General features: G+C 44.9%; 1 protein-coding gene across 3 annotated transcripts in view; it reads left to right on the plus strand.

Annotated features, from left to right (window-relative positions):
- The window catches only part of MCM10 (minichromosome maintenance 10 replication initiation factor), a 36,577-nt gene extending 23,993 nt beyond the window's left edge, over positions 1–12,584 (plus strand). Inside the window, exons 16-20 of one of the 3 annotated variants that reach the window (XM_075926022.1) lie at positions 3,288–3,406; positions 7,070–7,183; positions 7,986–8,131; positions 8,614–8,656; positions 10,946–12,584. In XM_075926022.1, coding sequence (XP_075782137.1) covers positions 3,288–3,406; positions 7,070–7,183; positions 7,986–8,131; positions 8,614–8,656; positions 10,946–11,029 — 506 coding nt within the window. In that variant the 3' untranslated portion in view covers positions 11,030–12,584. Of the gene's footprint in view, positions 1–2,224; positions 2,296–3,287; positions 3,407–7,069; positions 7,184–7,985; positions 8,132–8,613; positions 8,657–10,945 lie in introns of those variants that run through there. The other 2 variants (XM_075926023.1, XR_012903109.1) reach the window with 2 other exon arrangements.
- The last annotated feature ends 6,484 nt before the right edge of the window (positions 12,585–19,068 follow it).

The following is a 19,068-nucleotide window of genomic DNA, read 5'->3' on the forward strand; positions in this document are numbered from 1 at the left end:
TTTTGTATAAAAGCAGTGCTCTCTTCTGAGTTTGGTTTGCTCATTTTGCCTTATATGGAACAGTAGCTCAGTTATTTCCCTTTTTATTTAGATAGTGGAAATTCCAGTCAGAATGGGCATTTAAAATAGGTATTGCTATTATCTTTCCAGTTGTCCTGCTGTTGCATTATAAAATATGGCTGAAATGGTACTGGATCACTATCTTTAAATAGTCACCATTATATTGGGTTTAATCGGTCAGTGATCATGCCCAGATTTTTTTTAAAAAAAACAGGATGCATGCTATGGGTTTTTCAGCTGTTGGAAGGCATAGAAACATACAATTTATAATTCTTTTAATCTTTAACATAGTCATGAGCTCTAGTTATGATTTTTTTTTAATGTGCATTACATTACTTAGTACTTCTGAATTGTATATGATGAGAGAATCTGAGAGCACCGTAGATACATCAGCCTATTTATTCATGAGCATATAAAGTATGTTTCGATCATTGGCTGGAAGATATTCTAGCAGAGCAAAGCATCATATAATGCCTCCTGGTCATCCTATGAGAGAGTCTCCCCATTTCCCTGAAGTGTGCTCTGCTCCATTTGTCACAATAGATTGTTAACATTGGAATCGAGATAACACTATAGGGTGGAATTTCCAGTTGTGTGCAACTTCAGTATAAGCAGAACTCCCACAGACTCTGAGGGGCTTCTTTTCCTAAATCTCCTAATCCCACCCTAAAATGTTCTCCTTGGTTTTCAGAATTAACAGTCCATCATGATGAAGGAGGTAGTATACAAGTCTTTTTGAAAGGCAATGGGACTTGTGCTCCTAAGTCAGTTAGGCATTATTGAAAATTCCACTTGTAAAATGTCAATATTGCTGACTATTTCATTGTTGATCACTTGAGCAGAAATATACCCTGCTGTCTTAGGGTATGTCTACCCTAAGCAGTTCGAGCGAGGGATGCAAATGCAGCCATTCGAAATAGTCAGTGAAGCGGAGATTTAAATATCCTGCACTTCATTAGCATGATCTCACTGGCGCGTTACTCAGATCAACAGCTGTTTCGAAAGTGAAAGTGCACGCCGGGATGCGTTAGCTTGAACCAAACCCCTTGGTTTGAACTAACGTTACTCCTCATTTTTTATAGTGGTTGCAGGCTAGCCCTGGTAGGAGTGGGCCTTTGGCGGAAGGAGCATGCCCCAGGCTGGGGGGAGACTTTGAGCACTCCCCCATGGGGCAGGGGAGCATGCAAGGTGTCTCTCCTCTTCACCAGGGGCACCTGGCACGCAGAGGGAACAGCTGATGGTTCCTTCTAGTGCCGCATGCCCCTGGTGGGTGGAAGAGACTTTGTGTGCTCTTCCATCCCTGGTTTTCCATTGAGCGGGGGTGTGGCAGGGCAGGCTGCTGGCTGGATCAAATGGTGTGGCGGACCAGATCAGAGGATTTCTCGTGACTTCTTCAGTCTCGTGTGTCTAAGGAAAGTGCTCAGATTGGTTCCAGCTGCCGAAACCTTCATCTTTCTGTTGTCCCCTCCTCCTACTCTCCCCGAACAATTTCCCAATGCTGCTTGTCGTCAGCAGTGCAGCATATTGCAGATATGAGCTTACCCTAAACTGACTATCCCAGTAGGTTTTACGGGCTCTCTTGTCGTGATTAATCCTTTGTAGTTAATTGGTTACCAACCTCTATGAGGCTGCCGCAGAATTTCTGGTCTGCTGCATTGGTGGTGTGGCAGAATCCAGGAATAATGCTGCAGAATTTAGGTCCAGCTTGATACAGAATAGACTGGGCTTTGACCCTGCTCTGGCAAGGAATCTCACTGTTTGTCTTCCAGGCCTGTTGGTCTTCCATTGCCTCAAGGTATTTATGGTATTTTGAAATTGGATTCTTGGCTAAATCTCACCAAGGAAAGTATTTTAGTGGCTACAGCAGGGGTGGGCAAGAGATGGTTAGTGGGCCGAATCCCAAACTGTCAGATCTGGCCCGCAGCTGCCTCACCATCACCCTTAATATACAGCAGCACAGCCGCTTTAAACAGCATGCTGCTAATTGCTGTGCTGTCTTGTCAGGGAGGAGAAAGCTTCATGCGCTGTCCCTGCCCACTAACAAAATCCTCCAGCTCCCGTTGGCCAGTTTCCGGCTAATAGGAACTGAGAAATTTTGCTGAAGGCAGGGGCCGTGAATGAAGCCTCCTCCCTTTCTTTCCCTCCACCCCCTCCGTGCTGGAAGAGAGCCACATGGAGCAGCTGCCCAGCACACAGGCAGGGAGTCTGCAGAGATGCTGGCTGGGAGCCACCTAGGTAAGCCGGAACCTGCCTCTGGTACTCCACCCCCTCTCTCCTTCCCAACTACCAGCCCCAGGCCACCACCCAAACCCTCTGTATCCCCTCTCCCCACCTCCTCCAGGTCACAAGCCTTCCCAGACCCTGCACCCCTCCCACATCTCTTCTCCAGGCCAGAATCCTCTCCTGCATCCATGACCCCTCCTGGTCTCTTCACCCCAAGCCCCTGCCCCAGATCATAACCCCCTCCTTCACCGAAACTCCCTCTCAGACCTCACACTTCCTCCTGCACCCCAGGCCCCTATCCCAAGCTCCCTTCTAAACCCCACCTGCTGTCCCAGACCCCTGCATTCCCTTTACAGACATGTGCCCCTTGCCCACTTACCAAAATCTTAAAGTGGCCCCCATTAAAAATTATTGCCCACCCCTGGGCTATAGTGTGAGAGCGATTCCTAACTTCTCATTCCAGCTGTGCTGCTGACTTAGTGTATGAGCTCTAGTAAGTCACATAAACCTCCAGCTGAGTTTTCCCCTCTGTACAATGGGAATAATACCAATCTCATAAAAGTGTTGTGAAACTAATTGTTTGTAAGTAACATTTTATTTTCTGCTGTGACTTGATTAGAGATCGGTCTAAGGTCTGTAGCTACTGCACTGATGACACATCCTAGGGTACGTCTAGACTACATGCCTCTGGCGACAGAGGCATGTAGATTAGGCTACCCGACAGAGTAAAATGAAGCGGCGATTTAAATAATCGCAGCTTCATTTAAATTTACATGGCTGCCGCGTTGAGCCGACAAACAGCTGATCAGCTGTTTGTCGGCTCAGCGCGATAGTCTGGACGCTCCCCTAGTCTCACTCATGTCTCCTCTACAAAATGTTATTTCATACACATTGAGACATTACAAGTGCTTGCTGTTTGTAAAGGAGAAAAGGGTGGTTGTGCTTAGAAAGCAGAGCAGGATTTCAAATGTACCCAGTGGCATGAACCTTTCTTGTTTGTCTAGCTGCAGATGAACTAGAACCTGCCCAAAAGAAACAACGAGAACAGCTGGCATATCTGGAGTCTGAAGAGTTCCAGAAAATCCTGAATGCCAAGTCCAGGCACGTGGGTGCCCTTAAGGAGGTAAGTGCTTTGTGCACACACTTGCAATGAGAATTATAGTTCAGGATAGTTACAAGTAAGGTCCAAACCAAGATGTTGTGCACACAAGCTTTTACAAAATACATGCTGAATAGAAAGGTTTCTATAATTTAATAATTCCAGTGAAATCTGTTTGTTTGGATTTGCACATTCCCTTATAGACACTGTAGCATTGTGTTGTTACTCCTGGGGGCATTCTGTGCTACTGCCCAATGCAGAGTTTGTGTGGAACTTAATGTTCTGCCCAGAATTTCTCTCCCCCTGCTCTTCAAAAAGTGTTGCAAAGCTGCTGGCCACCAGTAGAGGCCACTTAACCCCCCAGAGCCCAGTTCACATATAGTAGACACTGGGGAACGGGGAGAAGGCTAGAGGGATTCTGGCAACAACAGTTCCTGGCTGAAGGAGGGAGGCAGCGTGCAGGAAAGGACCCTTCATTAAGCTGTTTCTCCCTCAGGATTCCTGGATTCTGGTGGGGATGGGGTACAAGTGTCTGGGCTGAGGGAGGGCTCTAGGGGAAAAGGGGTGCAAATGTCTGGGCTGGGAGGTGCCTCGGGGCTGGGCTCAGTGGGGGGGATGAGGGTGTTTAGAGTAGGATGCTCATGGCTGGGAGGTAGGGGGTGTAAGTAGGCCTCAGTGGGTGGTCAGCTGGGCACTGGGGAAAAGGGGGGGTGCAAGTTCCTGTGCTGGTGGGGTGGGGCCTGCAGCTGGTTTCTTTAGAGAGAGGGGGTATGTGTATCTGGGCTTGGGAGAGTATGGAGGGCATTTGAATCTCTGTAGGTGACCACCCAAGCACTCAGCTTACAGGGAACACTAGTCACATTGCTGTAAATATGCTAAGAATTATAACCACTTTTCATGTGAGGGGCTCAGAATGCTTTATTATAATTTAAAATCAACGTATTTACAAAATAGAATATCTTTGTATTTGTTTTGTAAAATTGACATCGGTTCTAAACTCCAGTTTAGTTGCGATATGAACTGACAAGTCCTGAATTTTAAGTGTCAGAGGGGTTGCCATGTCAGCCTGTATCTGTACAAATAATGAGGAGTCTTGTGGCACCTTAAAAAACTAAGCTCTTCGTCTTTAAGGTGCCACAGGCCTCCTTGCCGTTTTTACAGATTTTTAATGTGTTGTTATTGGCTAGTTACTGCTGTGGCACCTGATAAAAGCTTTGTGAATAGCATTCTCATTTCCCTTTGTCACAAGCACAATCTTGCTGACTATAGTGTGCCCCCAAGGAGCATACACACGTAGATCCACCTTGAAATGCAGCTCTGCTCTGAGAAGTGACTAAACCAGCGCATTATTATACAGGACAGATCCACTGAGGCTAGGGATGTAGAGATTTTTTTTTTTTTTTTTTTTTAATACTAACCATGTAACTGATAAAAAGAAGGTACACGGTTAATTGCTCCCTGCCCCATGGGGTTGCTGGCAAGTATAGCAGCTTATCGATTAACTGGTTAAACCCTTACACTTCTAGTTGAGGCAGCCATTGGAACATTCCATCATGGACCTGCTCCAGTATGGCCTACACATTGTGGGTCAGGGGCAAAGTTCCTGTGCCTGCAGTGCCAGCAGAGATTATTGTGAGTGTGAAGCAGAAGGGCTACTGTGACCACCGTGCAGTATGCACTGGTTCAGTCTCAGCAGTGCGGATTGCGATTGTGATCCTCTGGTGTGGCTGACAAGGTTTTTGCGAGTCCAGGCTGACTTTGTAAAGCTTCATCTCTATTCTGCAACTGTTGTAAATTTGGAATATCCCCGCTGACCTTGGGGTCTCCACTGCATCTGAAGCTGTAACTTCCAGCTCAGATAGACTTTCCCACTAGCTTTGATCCGGTTGGCATACAGGATTTGACCCACTGCTTGTTATGTCACCACAGAATGGATCAGATTTGATCTGAAGTCACAGCCTTGAAATACCAAAGCCCTACTAGTTCCTGGTCCAGGGCATTTATACCTTCTCAGTCTCAGTCACTATTTCCCTCTGCGCACACCTCTGCAGTTGGTGTTAAATTAGCTGCCATCTAGCAGCCCGTCTGTCCCCACCTCCGTGACACGTGCTCTGTACTAATAGAGCCTCAACTTGTGGCTCTCCTCCAGTCTGTCTCGCTCCTCACACACACTCATCCTTGGGGCCTCCATGATCCCACTCTCTAGAAGCCATATGGGGATTGAGGTTGCTCTGGAATGTTAGTTCTCCCTGCCAGTTGTCCACTTCAGGAGACCGAGTCATGGGCTGAGACCCCATTATGCTACGCTGGACAAACACCGAACAACAGGACAGTTTCTGTCCCACAGAGCTTGCTATCTGACCAGTTGTTTACAGTGGGCCGGCTATTCTGAAGAGTCATATCTAAGGAGTCATTCACCTCTCCAGAAAATGGGCGCACGTCTATTTCCTTCCACTTTTGTACTGTACCCATGGCCTCAGGGGTGGATATTCAAACGGACGATTGTAACCTCTAGTCCAAGCCTTTGAATAAAATGCAGGCGGCGGTACTGGCAGTCCAGTAGATGGTGCTCTTTCCTCTGAGTCAGTGCAATAACAGTGCCCTAGAATGGTGTGAGGGACTCTGTGCAGCTGGAGATGAGATGTGTCTACCTGCTAGGGATGTTAGATAGCATGTAATTGAATAGTCTTGTAATCACGACTAATAGATAGCCCCTGGGGGCGGGGCCAGCAGCCACTGTCCTCCTGGCTCCACTCCTGGAGAGCACTGGTCTGCAAGGGAAGCCCTTTTAAAAACCAGCTTCCCATGCTGACCAGCTCTTGCTTGCTGCCCCATGCTGCTGCCTCTGATACAGAGGCAGCACCACAGGGAGATAGCAGCCTTTGTCCACGGGGTGCCCAAGCTGGGCACTGGGGGGAGGGGAGTGGAGGGACAGGCAGCTCTATGGAGCCAGTGGTCGGGGGAAGCCAGCTTTTAAGCCATCTCCCCCTGAGCACCGGCTCTTGCCTGCCCCCCACTGCCACTGTAGGAGGCAGCGGGGAGTGGGCGGGGGCAGATGGGACCACAGAGCCAGCATACACAGAGAGCTGGCTTATAAACTGGTTTCTCACACATAACAGCTCCCACCTGCCCCCCTCACCCTCCATGATGCTACCTCTCTATCAGAAGCAGCGGGGGGGGGGCAAATCTGGTGCTTGTGGGGAGCCCATTTAAAAGGCTCCCCTCCCCCGCTGCCTTAGATACAGAGGAAGCAAGCGGGGGAATGTGCGTAGTCAACAGGATTAACCAAAAAGCCTCTTCATAGGACTCTGAATGCTGACTATGGTGGTCTCAGTTCAAGTTATTCCATAAGCCTCCCTGCCCCTTACACTTCAGTGCTGTGGTGAGGACTGTACCCAAGTCAGGTGTTAGCTGTTAAACAGCATCTGAGATCTACCTAGGAGCTGGCTGCATTTCAGTAGTGGTTGAAAAGTGGTATGCGAGTTCTACACTCTACTTTGTCAAGCAAGGAACGCACATGATGGATTATTCAGCATTCTGAATATTCATCTGTCTTTCAGAGAGTTCAGTCTCTCTAAGGCAGTATGTCGCATTCCGGACTAACCCGCTAGAGGTAGAGCTGCTTGCAATGTTTCTAGGTGTGCGTTGTGCCTATTAGACAACAGTGCCTCTCTTGTGCTGTGGCAGGCTGAGGCTGAGCAGCAGGAACTCTACTTTGAACCTCTGGTGAAAAAAGAGCAACTGGAAGAGCAGATGAAGAACATTAAAGAATTGAAATGTCGGGTTGTGACGTGTAAAACGGTGAGTGACACTGGTGCAGGCAGGTTCGTGGAGCACATTGACTGGTTTGAAGTGGATTTGTGAGGCGTTTAGCTTCTGTCTCTGCTGCGACCTACATTGGTGATTAGAAAGAAAGCAACTTGAGCTTTAAGAATGGTCTTGATACCAGCTGGAGCAGAGAGTGATATGAAAGGAGTTAGAGCTTTGGTGAAACAGATGGTACTATTGCATTTGAGATTTCCAGAAGCAAAGATAAGTGCCCCTATGCATGCCAGTCTGTAAATCACTATCAGCAGCTGGTTGCCAGGTTTCACTTTGGTCAGACTTGAGAGACTGAAATGGTGTACTAGAATCTGGAGTCATCTAGGACTGGGTGAAGAATGTGCTCAGGTGCCTTGAATTGTAGCAGAAGGCATCCTAGCTACTGGTTCTTTAATCATTTAAAATGCCATTGGGAAGGAGGAAGTTTCTTCCTGCCTCAATACCTTGAACTGCTTACATACTGCCCTGTTGCAGCATCTCCTATCTGCCAATAGTTCCACAGAAGGCTATTTGTACTGGGCCTTTTGCTGGGTTTGGGGCCAAACCCAACAAAAGGTAGTAGTGAAGAAGGTGAAGGGGCAGAATGGGAAGAGTCCAGGGCCAGTGATATTACCAAGCTGGCTGTCCTCTCTGAGCATGAAAGAACAGGAGTGGGGGATGGAAGTGGGGCATTTTTCTGAGTGTCCTAAATGAATACTCATTTCTCAGCTGAATAACTCCCTTATAATGTCTCTGCTTCCCTTATGGTCTCCTCTTTTCTCTCTTCCGTCTCTCCATGCAGTGTAAATACACCTATTTCAAGCTCTTAGAGACATGTGTGAAGGAGAATCATGACTATCACTGGCATGATGGTGTCAAGCGATTCTTCAAGTGTCCTTGTGGAAACAGAGCCTTATCTCTTGACAGACTACCAAAAAAGCCCTGCAGGTAAAGGGGCTCTCCTGGCATATATTGGCGGGTGCAGTTGCACCAGGCAATAGTCTGAGTATACTTTATTGTGTGCTAATGCCTCAAACTCACTCCTGCTGATAAGCATTATGGGAGGGATTTGTGTTATTTATAGATCCTCTGTATAGGGCACCAAACTAACTCCAAATCTAAGGCCAAGTTTACACTACAAACATATCAGCTTAACTATATGGCACAGGGATGTGAAAAAACTATAAGCAAGTAAGTTATACCGACCTAACTGTTGTGCCCTCACTCCCCTCACCGCTGCTAGACAGCACTGGATTGGTGGGAGGGCTGCTCCTGTCAACATAAATGCTGCCTTTCTTGGGAGAAGATTAATTATGCTGATTGGAGACACTCCTGTCAGCGTAGTAAGTGCTTTTATAAAACCGCTGCGGCTGTGCAGCTGGAGCACCCTACGTGAAGACAAGCCCTAACGCTTCCTCTTCCTCTTCCAGTATCTGTGGCCTCTTCAAATGGGAACGTGATGGAATGCTCAAGGTAAGCTCAGGCCAAAGCTTTCTGTGGCACAGTGGGGACTGGGCTGCTTCCGTTAGTGGACTTTCCCAAGCTTTGTCCTGGTGTTAATATGAGCTGTCTGAGGTGACAGCCTCTCTCTTTAAAAATTAGCCCTGACTAGTCAGGGCCCAAAACACCCTAGTCTGCGGTAAGTTTCTGTAGTGGAATGATGTAGAGACTGGCTTGAATGTAAAAGGCCTGTGCTGGCACTATACTCCCCCTTGTGGCTCGGTACGATGCTGCAGATGTGCCTCGCCTTTCTCCGATGGTCATCTGTAAATTACTGGGTCTGGGGAAGCCAAATACACACTAACAAAATGGAAGGAGCAGTTGTTACAGCAGATCACATGGCCTATCTCAGGATGCAGGCTCAGCTCCCAAACTACAAGTCCACAAAGCAGTTTCTAAGCCAGGTCAAGCTGGTCCCCTGGATCCGGAAAGAAAGAGAGAGGGACCACCCCCCATTGTAGTCTACAATGTTTGTAGTTCCCTTATGGCTGTTTAGCTTCCTCATCCCATTTAACGAGGCCAGCCAAAGGGCAAGCCCCCTGATTACACCCAAACTGCTTTGCTTGTTAGTGCCTGGGTGCTCCTTCTATAGGTGGTAAGTTCCACATAGGAATGGGCAAACTGTGGCCCATTGAGGTTCTATGTGTGGCACAAAAGACATTTTATGTACCATTGTCCATGCACAGAGTTGCCAGAATCCACTTGTTCCCATCCACATATTTTTTTCTATCGGTATTACTAAAGTGATATGCACATAAAAAAGGGCACATGAAGTGAGGTATGTGCTAATTGCACACAACATTGACTGGAAGAGCCATGCATGTCCTCTGCACGCAATCAAAGCAATGCTACAGGTCAGTCAGCACACAATGCAAATTTTAGGTACGCAAGCACAATTAGCAAAACTCTTATCCCGGGAGACATTCTTGGTTATGGCAATATTGCAGATCACTGAGATGTAGGGCTAGTCATGGCCCACTCACTAGCTTAGGTTGCTCATCACTGGCATAGACACGCAAATGTACTGTAATGATTTTGTTCTTCAGAGATGTAATTTAAATGGGCGGTATTCAACCTTTTGTCTTTGCAAAGCCCGGAAACATGTTGACTAGGGGTGCAGCTCCCTCTAGAAATTTAACCTGTGATCTGTGGACTCCTACCACAATAGCTCTAAACTGAAAACCGATTGAACAGAATTCAGCTACAAATGTTGCAAGCGCTCTGCACGGCATTTAGTAGAATGTCAGAAAGGGCGCTAAACGGTGGGCTTCTATGGTAGCAACAATGCTTCCAGGTTTTGACCTGTAGGTGGAGGTATTCCCATACTTTTGACCTTTTCCGAAACTTTATTTTTGTAGTCACCTTTCTTGGATCCCTTAGACAGTGGACCCCTCAGGATCTATGGACCATGGATTGAAAAGCACTGACTTACACCAACAAAGCCAGGGAATTCCAGGCTCAAAAAAAAGCAAGGAGAATGTTAACTGAACAGTTTCCCTTTAATGTGCCCAATTGTTATTAGGCATTGAACTGTGTGGCTGCGTCTAGACTGGCAAGTTTTTCCGCAAAAGCAGCTGCTTTTGTGGAAAAACTTGCCAGCTGTCTACACTAGCCGCTTGAATTTGCTCAAGAACACTGACGATCTAATGTAAGATTGTCAGTGTTCTTGTGCAAATACTATGCTGCTCCCACTCGGGAAAAAGCCCTCTTGCGCAAATGCTTTTGTGCAAGAGGGTCAGTGTAGACAGTTAAAAACTGTTTTGCGCAAAAAAGCCCCAATGGCGAAAATGGCGATTGGGGCTTTCTTGTGCAAAACCGCGTCTAGATTGGCACGGGTGCTTTTCTGCAAAAAGTGCTTTTATGCAAAAGCGTCCGGGCCAATCTAAACACTCTGTTCCGCAAATGCTTTTAACGGAAAAACTTTTCTGTTAAAAGCATTTGCGGAAAATCATGCCAGTCTAGACGTAGCCTGCATGTATAGAATTATGGTATTGGATTATCAAGCCTCTGCTTTTATACCTCAGTATTTTAAGTTTCCATATTTATTGGCATCCTTAGTTTTATTCTGTGCTTTTGTGTGGGTGGCATGGAGGGTGGTTGCATTAGCAGGATTGTCTGTAGGAACTCTTGAAACGTTGTCATTTTTTTTGAGTTTTGTAAATACTTACTCAGATAATGTAGCCCACACGTGACTCCTTTGGTGCTATATTGCAGCTGGCTTAGCTTGGATTTAAATCTTCGCTTGTATGTTAATATTTCTAGGAGAAGAAAGGTCCGAAGATTGGTGGAGAAACACTTTTGCCAAGAGGAGAAGAGCAACCCAAATTTCTTAATAGCCTGAAGTGATCCACAGTGATTTTTACAACAAACCCCTCATTTTTTTGTCTCCGAATGAATCACTTGTTTCTCAGAAAGCAATTGGATGCTGGGTTTCACAACAAACAAGCAGGGAATCGATTTCTTGGGACGAGGTCCTCCCATAATCTTTCCTCCAATGTATGGATTGGAATGTCCAGCTTTGAACTTCTTAATTGATTGAAGAAACCTCATGTGAATTTCTTGTTCATGCCCATTCATTCTTAGGAACTTGCTGTTGACAGTATTTAATTTAGGGAAGAGACTCCTAGTATCATGGAATCTGAACCCAGAAGTGGTTTCTTCTGGATCTTGAAGCATCTATAGAACACTTCATTGGAACAACTCCACTAGACTTATAAGATATACTCATCTTGGAGGGATCTATGAAACAGTAGCATGTCTGTGGTTCATAGAGTGGAAATCAACAAGGCAAATTTCAAGCCGTTTCTTCATGTGTAAAGTTTACAAAACTACCTCAGTGGCAGAGGCACTTGACTGTAAGCCATTTAGACACTTTTGAAAGTGGCATCCCTGCTCTCAGGCTGATTTCACCATGTGCATCCCGGCTGCCTGAAGTTGTCACTTTTGTGTTGGCAACATGCTATTGTTACAGCTGCAGACCCAGAATGTACCATTTATAAAGTGGTATTTACATTTTTAATGAGTCCGCCAATATTTTATCAGTGGCTTTAATGAGCAGACAAATGACAGATTGTTTTAGATAGCTTTTAACCTTTTCTCTAGCATTTTAATATCCTTTTAAATGGATACAAAAACCACAGTCCTTAAGATCCAGTAAGTTCTGAATGTGTGAAGTAGCCCTTTGAAATATTAGCTGCTTTGCATTGAGCTGCATTGGCCCCGACTTCCAAATCTCCTACAGAGTTTCCCTAGAATACTGTCTGGGCTTGGAAAACATTACCCTGCTTGACAGTCTCCCTAGAAGCAGCCTTGGTTTGTGGCATTAGGGTCCTGAATATATTTGTAGATGTTCACACCAAATTCCCACAGACCAAACTGAAGTTTGGTTTACACTTAAGTTATGTCAGCATAGTTCATTGGTCAGGGATATAAACAAACCATTCCCAGACCAATATGTTTGGGGAGGTGGTCCAACACCACCAAAAAATGCATTGATGTAAGAGCTGCCTCTATGCTAGAGGCAATACTGATAAACTTATGCCAACATAGATGAGGTGGACATACTCTAATGTGTCCAGATGAACTTCTAAATTGAAAGCTCTCAACCCTTTTTTGAGAAGTAAATTGAAATGTAAAGACTTATCTCTACACTCTGCAACAACTAGCTGGTGCTGTTGCCTTCAGTCTTGCCCATCCTTTGAGGTTCACAATCATTGACTTTAATCTGCTGTATGAAACATTTGACAAGTGGGTACTGCCATTTATGGATGATTGTAAATTAATGGATGATTTAATTGTGACTCTTTGGTGTCACTCAGAATCTTTGTAAATTCTTGCACAATAAAGAACTCCGGGGGTTTAAATGTTACAATTTTATTTACAATAAATGATAACTCCTGAAGAGCTTTTGGGGTTTGATCAGGTTTTTTTGAGCCAAAGTAGCTTGCTTTACCCATGTATACGTGGATTGGTGACTCAGAGGAAGTGGCTTGCAGTCTCTGGCCCTACTTGTTAAGAGTAGACCATGTACTCACTTTCAGGCCTGGGCTTCATTTAAGTTATCTATCTATGAGTTCAAGAGTGTGAAAAATCCACACCCAAGTGCTGTAACTATGTCATTGTAGTCCCAGGTGTAGACATGGTATGTCAACAGAAGAATTCTTCCATCAACATCACTACAATTGCTCTGGGATGTGGAGTTCCTATATCAGCATAAACCCTTTCCATTGCTGTAGGCTACATCTGTGCTATGGGGCTTTGCTGACACAGCTACATGGTGTAGGTATGCAGCTCTGTGCAGACATGGCCTTAAACCAGTAGAAGTTCACTGCCAGTGCACAAAATCTACCACTGCAGAAATTAGCACTAGGTCATGGTCTGCAAATATAGATCTGCCTAGCTGTGTTGGTCAGGATTATGAAAATGTACATCCCTAAGGCCCGTTGTTAAACCAACTTGACACCTAGTGTAGATGAGACTAGTCAATGGAAGAATTCTGCTGACTTTGCTACTGCCAGTTAGAGAGGTGGATTACCTACAGTGATGGAAACACCCCATCTATTGTAGCACCAATAGTGTAGTGTAGACATTCCCAGATTCATTAATAGCTTCCTCAGTGTACAGATAGGGAACTGGAAAGAGCTCTAGGTTTTCATTCTTCAGCTACGGTAAAGCACTGAAGGAAGAAGAGGTCACATAAAAATCGTTTCTAACTCATCTCCCAAAACAGAGCATGTGCACTGGGTTTGATGTTAGAACTCCTCTGGCTTGTCCTTTAAGTTCCATCAGTAAAGGTGGATGTACTTTGATACACTTGGAGAAACAGAATTCCCTCTCCAAATTTCAAGTGTTCTTATCATAGTAGGTATATACACAGTTAGGACTGTTTCATGTCAAGAGGGCTAGGAAGTGAAATATCTCTGACAGGAGCATCTAATTTCCTCAAGGGTTCTCAGAGCACTAATGTTAATTTCCTATATGCAAATGTATAGGTACGTGGTACAGTGCCATGCTTAGCCTGTGGAAGCAATGGGCAGGGTAGGAAGGATTGGGCGGTCTTAGGCACTGGTTTCAAGATTTGGGTGATAACATCCTACGACTCAAGGAAAGGCATCAGACAAAGAGGTGCCCTAGAGTCCCAGAGCTAGGACCATTGACTAGGCACTGTCTAGATCCAGTTGACTAGGGATCATGTGGAACCCAGTAACTGGGTCCACTCACAACAGGTCAGGTGGATCAGTTTGTAACAACCCTGAGCCTGCCACCCTTTGTGGCTGCAAAGGAGAGTGAGTCACAGCAAAAAACAACAAACAGCAATTTGGTTGGAGTGAGAAAGGGATTTAAAAACCTTGTTCTAGAAGAGAAGAGTGAGTGGGGCCTGCAGACATCAGGTGCTTGTTTCTAATTCACCTGGCTGCATGTCCTCATCCAAATCACTTCACCTCTGTTTTTCCCTGTGGAGGATAACATACTTCAGACAGGGGTGTGGTAGGGATTCATTAATACTTGCACTCAGAAATGTCACGTTATCAGACATTCAAGTGAAAAGTCCTGTCAAATCTGTTTAAAGCATTTGTCTAGCGATAGCCTTTGGGGTAGATGGACGAAGCCTCCCACTCACTTCAGTGGCCTTTGGATCAACCTAAAATTGTTCTACATCAAATGGGTTAAGAAATGCCATAACTGAGCACTCTGTAGAAAATGCTTCTAGGAGAGCCTGGCAATTACAGGCTGGTAAGCCCACCCTCCGTACTGAGCAAACTGCGTGAAACTACAGTAAAAAGGCACCAAGATTAACGCAGTATGTCGGGGGAAGAGTCAATATGGCTTTTGTAAAGCGGAATCAGGCCGCCAACACCCTAGCCCTCTGTTCAGCCCTGAGCCCCCTTCAGCACCAACATTGTCTGTGTGTGGAATAATGTGATTCACTATCAGAGGGGCAGTCGTGTTAGTCTGAATCTGCAAAAGCGACAAGGAGTCCTCTGGCACCTTATAGACTAACAGATGTATTGGAGCATATGCTTTCATGGGCAAAATAATAGTAATATACAAAAACCTGTAGGAGAAAACTTCAATCTCCCTGGACACACAGTACAGATTTAAAGGTAGCCATCCTGCAACAAAAAAACTTCAAGAACAGACTTCAAAGAGAAACTGTTGAGCTACAGTTCATCTGCCAATTTGACACTATCATTTTAGGATTAAACAAAGACTGAATGGCTAGCCAACTACAAAAGCAGTTTCTCCTCTCTTGGGCCGTGTCCAGACTCAGGGTTTTTTTCGGGAAAAGTAGCCTTTTCCCGAAAAAACTTCCCCTGCGTCCAGACTCAAGCCGCGTTCTTTCGAAATTATTTCGAAAGAACGCGGCTTTTCTTTCGATGGCGGTAAACCTCAATTTACGAGGAAGAACGCCTTCTTTCGAAAGTTCCTCTTTCGAAAGAAGGCGTTCTTCAATGTAAATAGGGCGTCTTCGAAAGAGAGCATCCAGACTCGCTGGGTGCTCTCTTTCGAAAAAGCGGATTTCTCTTTCGAAAGATCCGCCTGCAGTCTAGACGCGATCTTTCGAAAGAGGCTCTTTCGAAAGATGCTTTCGAAAGAGCCTCTTTCGAAAGAAGCCTGCAGTCTAGATCTAGCCTTGGTGTTCAAACTTCCACATCAGCTGCTAGAAGTGGGCCTCATCCTACCAGACTGAACTGACCTCATTCTCTCCAGCCTTACTCTTGATTGGTTCTTTTTTCTTATGCCTGTATATTTATGCCTGCCTCTGGGATTTCCACTACATGCATCTGATGAAGTGGGTCTTTGCCCACGAAAGCTTATGCTCCCATAAATCTGTTAGTCTATAACGTGCCACAGGACTCCTTGTTGCTTCTGTGATTCACTATGAGCTCCAATGTGGAGGTGATGAGTCAGTCATTCCACACCTGGACGTAGAACTCTGATCACGAGCAGATTCCTATCATGATATGACCATCTGCTTTTAGTCTTGTCTTCAAGTTTATTTCCTATTTCCATCTCAACCTCAGTCTAAATGTGTGCATTTTATATGTAAAGCAACACCTCTTCCCTTTTACCCTGCCTGTCCTTCCTGCACAAACTGTACCCTTCTATCCCAATATTCCAGTTGTGTGTATTAGCCCACCAACTCAGACCTTGCAGCAACCTCTGACTGCCAGAAACCAGGCAAAGACAACAAGGATCACTCCAGCTGTCCTGTTCTGTACCCACTGATGCGCTGGTACTAGCCACTGTCAGGCACTGGATAGCTGAACCATTGGTTCTAACCCAGTTTGGCTGTTCCTATATGCTTCTACAATGATGTATGCTTCTACATGTAGCTGTTGAAATGTCAGTGAAATCATTGGGCTAAATTGCACTGGAATGCAATTCTGAATATGAAAAAAATGCTCTGTGATGGGAGCTCTATTAGGACTTGGAGTGCTAGCTAATAGGAATACCGATACCAGCTGATCTAACTTGGAAATGTTTAGCTGGCCACAGGAGCATTTCTTTTTTTCTAGATGCAAACTGCAAATCAAAGGAATTGGATTTGTTCAAGCCCTTCTATGATATCTCTAATCAAACTTGTGTTAATAGAAAACATCTCCCTCCTGTGAACTTCAAACTTCATCTCCTCTTTGGACCATTAGTTTAAAAGAAAAAAACCTGTGCTGCTGAAATGAATCGTCTTACCTTGCCCTTTACAAATGCCTTGGGGGGAAAAATGAAACCTTCCACGTTTTAACTTTCTGCTGCAATCAGTGCAGTCTCATTAACTATTAAATTAAAACAGCTTAATATGCTTTTGAAATCAGTAGCTAAAACACCTCCATTTGTCTTTCTTTTTAAATTGAAGATTATATGAAATTGCAGCAATTATGTCTCGGATTTGTAATTGAAGAGCCAACCTGGCATTACAGGCACTGAAGCATTCAGCCTGCAGCATGTTTCCATAAGAGGCTTTCGCATCAAATGAACAGTATCTCATTCTAGTGCTTGGCTGAAGTTGTTTTAGTGATTCATTTCCAGGCAAGGTCTGGAGGACAGTTCTTTGAACCTGTTTACAGCTTAGTGCCCACACAAAACTTTACTGCAATCTTGCTCCTGGAGGCATTTTCTTTATTTTAAAAGAAAGTGCTAGTTTCCTGAGTTTCTGCACAAAGGTATATGTGTTGGAAGAAGGCCCTGGAAAAAGCAGACATACTTTCACATGCATTAAATGTTGTGATATATGCTTAGTTGACAGGTTAGTGCAATTTTAAATGCATCTAATGCCTCTGTAGGAAATGTCTGTATCAAATTATGAGTTTCAGTTTACAGTATGTGTTGACCGTGTCTAATCAAGTGCCTTGAATTGCATTCTAACCTAGGAAAGAAGCTTGACATTTTATTGAAAGACTATAACTAGGAACCCATTGACTGCAGTTAGGGAGTATTGACTAGGTGGAGTATCAGCTAATGGCTGACAATGGTTTTTCTACATAGGGGTCTGCAGTGGAGCAAACAGGAGGAGGAGGAGGAAACTGGCATGTCCTGCTGAGGCTCTTAGGCCATGTATACACTAAGGCTACGTCTAGACTACATGGCTCCGTCGACGGAGCCATGTAAAATAGTTTATTCGGCATAGTCACAGAAGCGGGGATTTAAATAATCCCTGTTTCATTAAAATAAAAATGGCTGCCGCGCTGTGCCAATGATCAGCTGATCTGGCACAGCGCGGCAGTCTAGATGTGGTGCGGTCAACAAGGGAAGCCTTTGTTGACCACTTCAGTATGCCTCGTGAAACTATTTTATATGGCTCTGTCGACGGAGCCATGTAGTCTAGACATAGCCTAAGGATGTTAAGGACTAGTCGACTAGTTGTTTCCCTCCCCCTCCTTGCTGCCTCTATCAGATAGAGGCAGCAAGGGGGGGGACAAGGGGTACTTCAGAGCGGCAGCACTGCACGGAGCCCAGGATTAGCTGTGTGGTGCTTGCCATGGCTCCCTGAGGCACTTGCCCCAGCTCCATGCAGCACTGCCCCTTTGAAATGCTGTGGCGGCATTTCAAAGGGGCAGCGCTGCCCTATCGACTAATCAAATAGTCGATGCAAAAATGAATCGACTATTCAATTAGTGAATTACACTATACTTAACATCCTTACGCTACAAAGTTGTACCGACAAAAATTACACCGGCATATAGCCACCGCTGTTTGCATACATTTGTATGCATACATACTTGAGTCCATGCATTGCTGTAGTGTGTATTCACTAGGAGCGCTTGTGCCAATGTACAATGTAGTACACCAGGGCCAAGTATCCTAGTGAGCCACCTGCCTTTGTTCAGCATGCTCTCTTTTGGATTGTTTTCGCAATGCATGGTGGGACAGAACCAAGTCACCCAGGGGTGATTGGGAACAAGGAGCCAATTGCCCGTAGTGCAATGGGCTTCAGCCCATAATATCTCTAGTCCATCATTTTTGTACCTTTTTTTCGATTGCTCATGAACCCACACTGGACTTCTCACCATCTATCACCTCTGACAGAAGCATGGGTTCTGCATATTGTCTACTTGATGGAAATCCTCAGGGACTGAATTCTGGCTCTCCATGTGCTTTTTTGTAGGAATTATGATGAAGCAGCAGGAGGGGAAGTAAAACAATCTCTAGTACCCATAGCTTACATTAACACAACAGGCATGGAACCATGTTCAGTGTGAATTAGTTTACACATCCATTTGAAATGAATGAGCATGGAAAATTGTAGTGTTTTTCACCTTCTGGAAAGAAGTTTTGAACACCTGTAACTAGAAAGGGGCAATTCTTAATAATTTCACTCCTGTACTAAATGTAACAAAGCATGCCTCAGTGTGTTACAGAGAAAATCAAACATTCCCCACCTTAGTCACCTCTCCTTTAATGTTGGTCTTGCAATGGTGTAAATCAAATTGCCTTCAGAAGAGTTGTTGTTTTATTTTTGTTCACAAACACTATGATTAACTAGATATCTTAGTTCACCACTGAAGAATTGTTGCAAAATCAGACAATTTTTCCAAAAATAGCGAATCTAGGATTAGTAAAACTGCTGCAATGTCACGATTCTGTTTTCTTTTAGGTAAGAATCCAAAGTACTCAATAGCAATCTTAATCATCGGTTAGCTAGTCTCAGTCTCATTAAGTCAATGAAAGCCAGACTGTACCAGCCAACATTCTCCCTAATCTTTTCCCCCTCATGTGTGGAATAATTTTTCTATGTGCATAGAGGCATGTCCATAATGTGCACCACTAGTAGAAACAAAAACCTATCTGTGGGCATTCTGATGATCATCTGGGTGGTATTTGAATATCTACTGAGCGGCTGCTCAAGCACACGCCTTACAGAGAACAATGATACCAGCTACTAACAA

Source organism: Pelodiscus sinensis, chromosome 1 (assembly GCF_049634645.1).
Source record: "Pelodiscus sinensis isolate JC-2024 chromosome 1, ASM4963464v1, whole genome shotgun sequence".
NCBI lineage: Eukaryota > Metazoa > Chordata > Testudines > Trionychidae > Pelodiscus > Pelodiscus sinensis.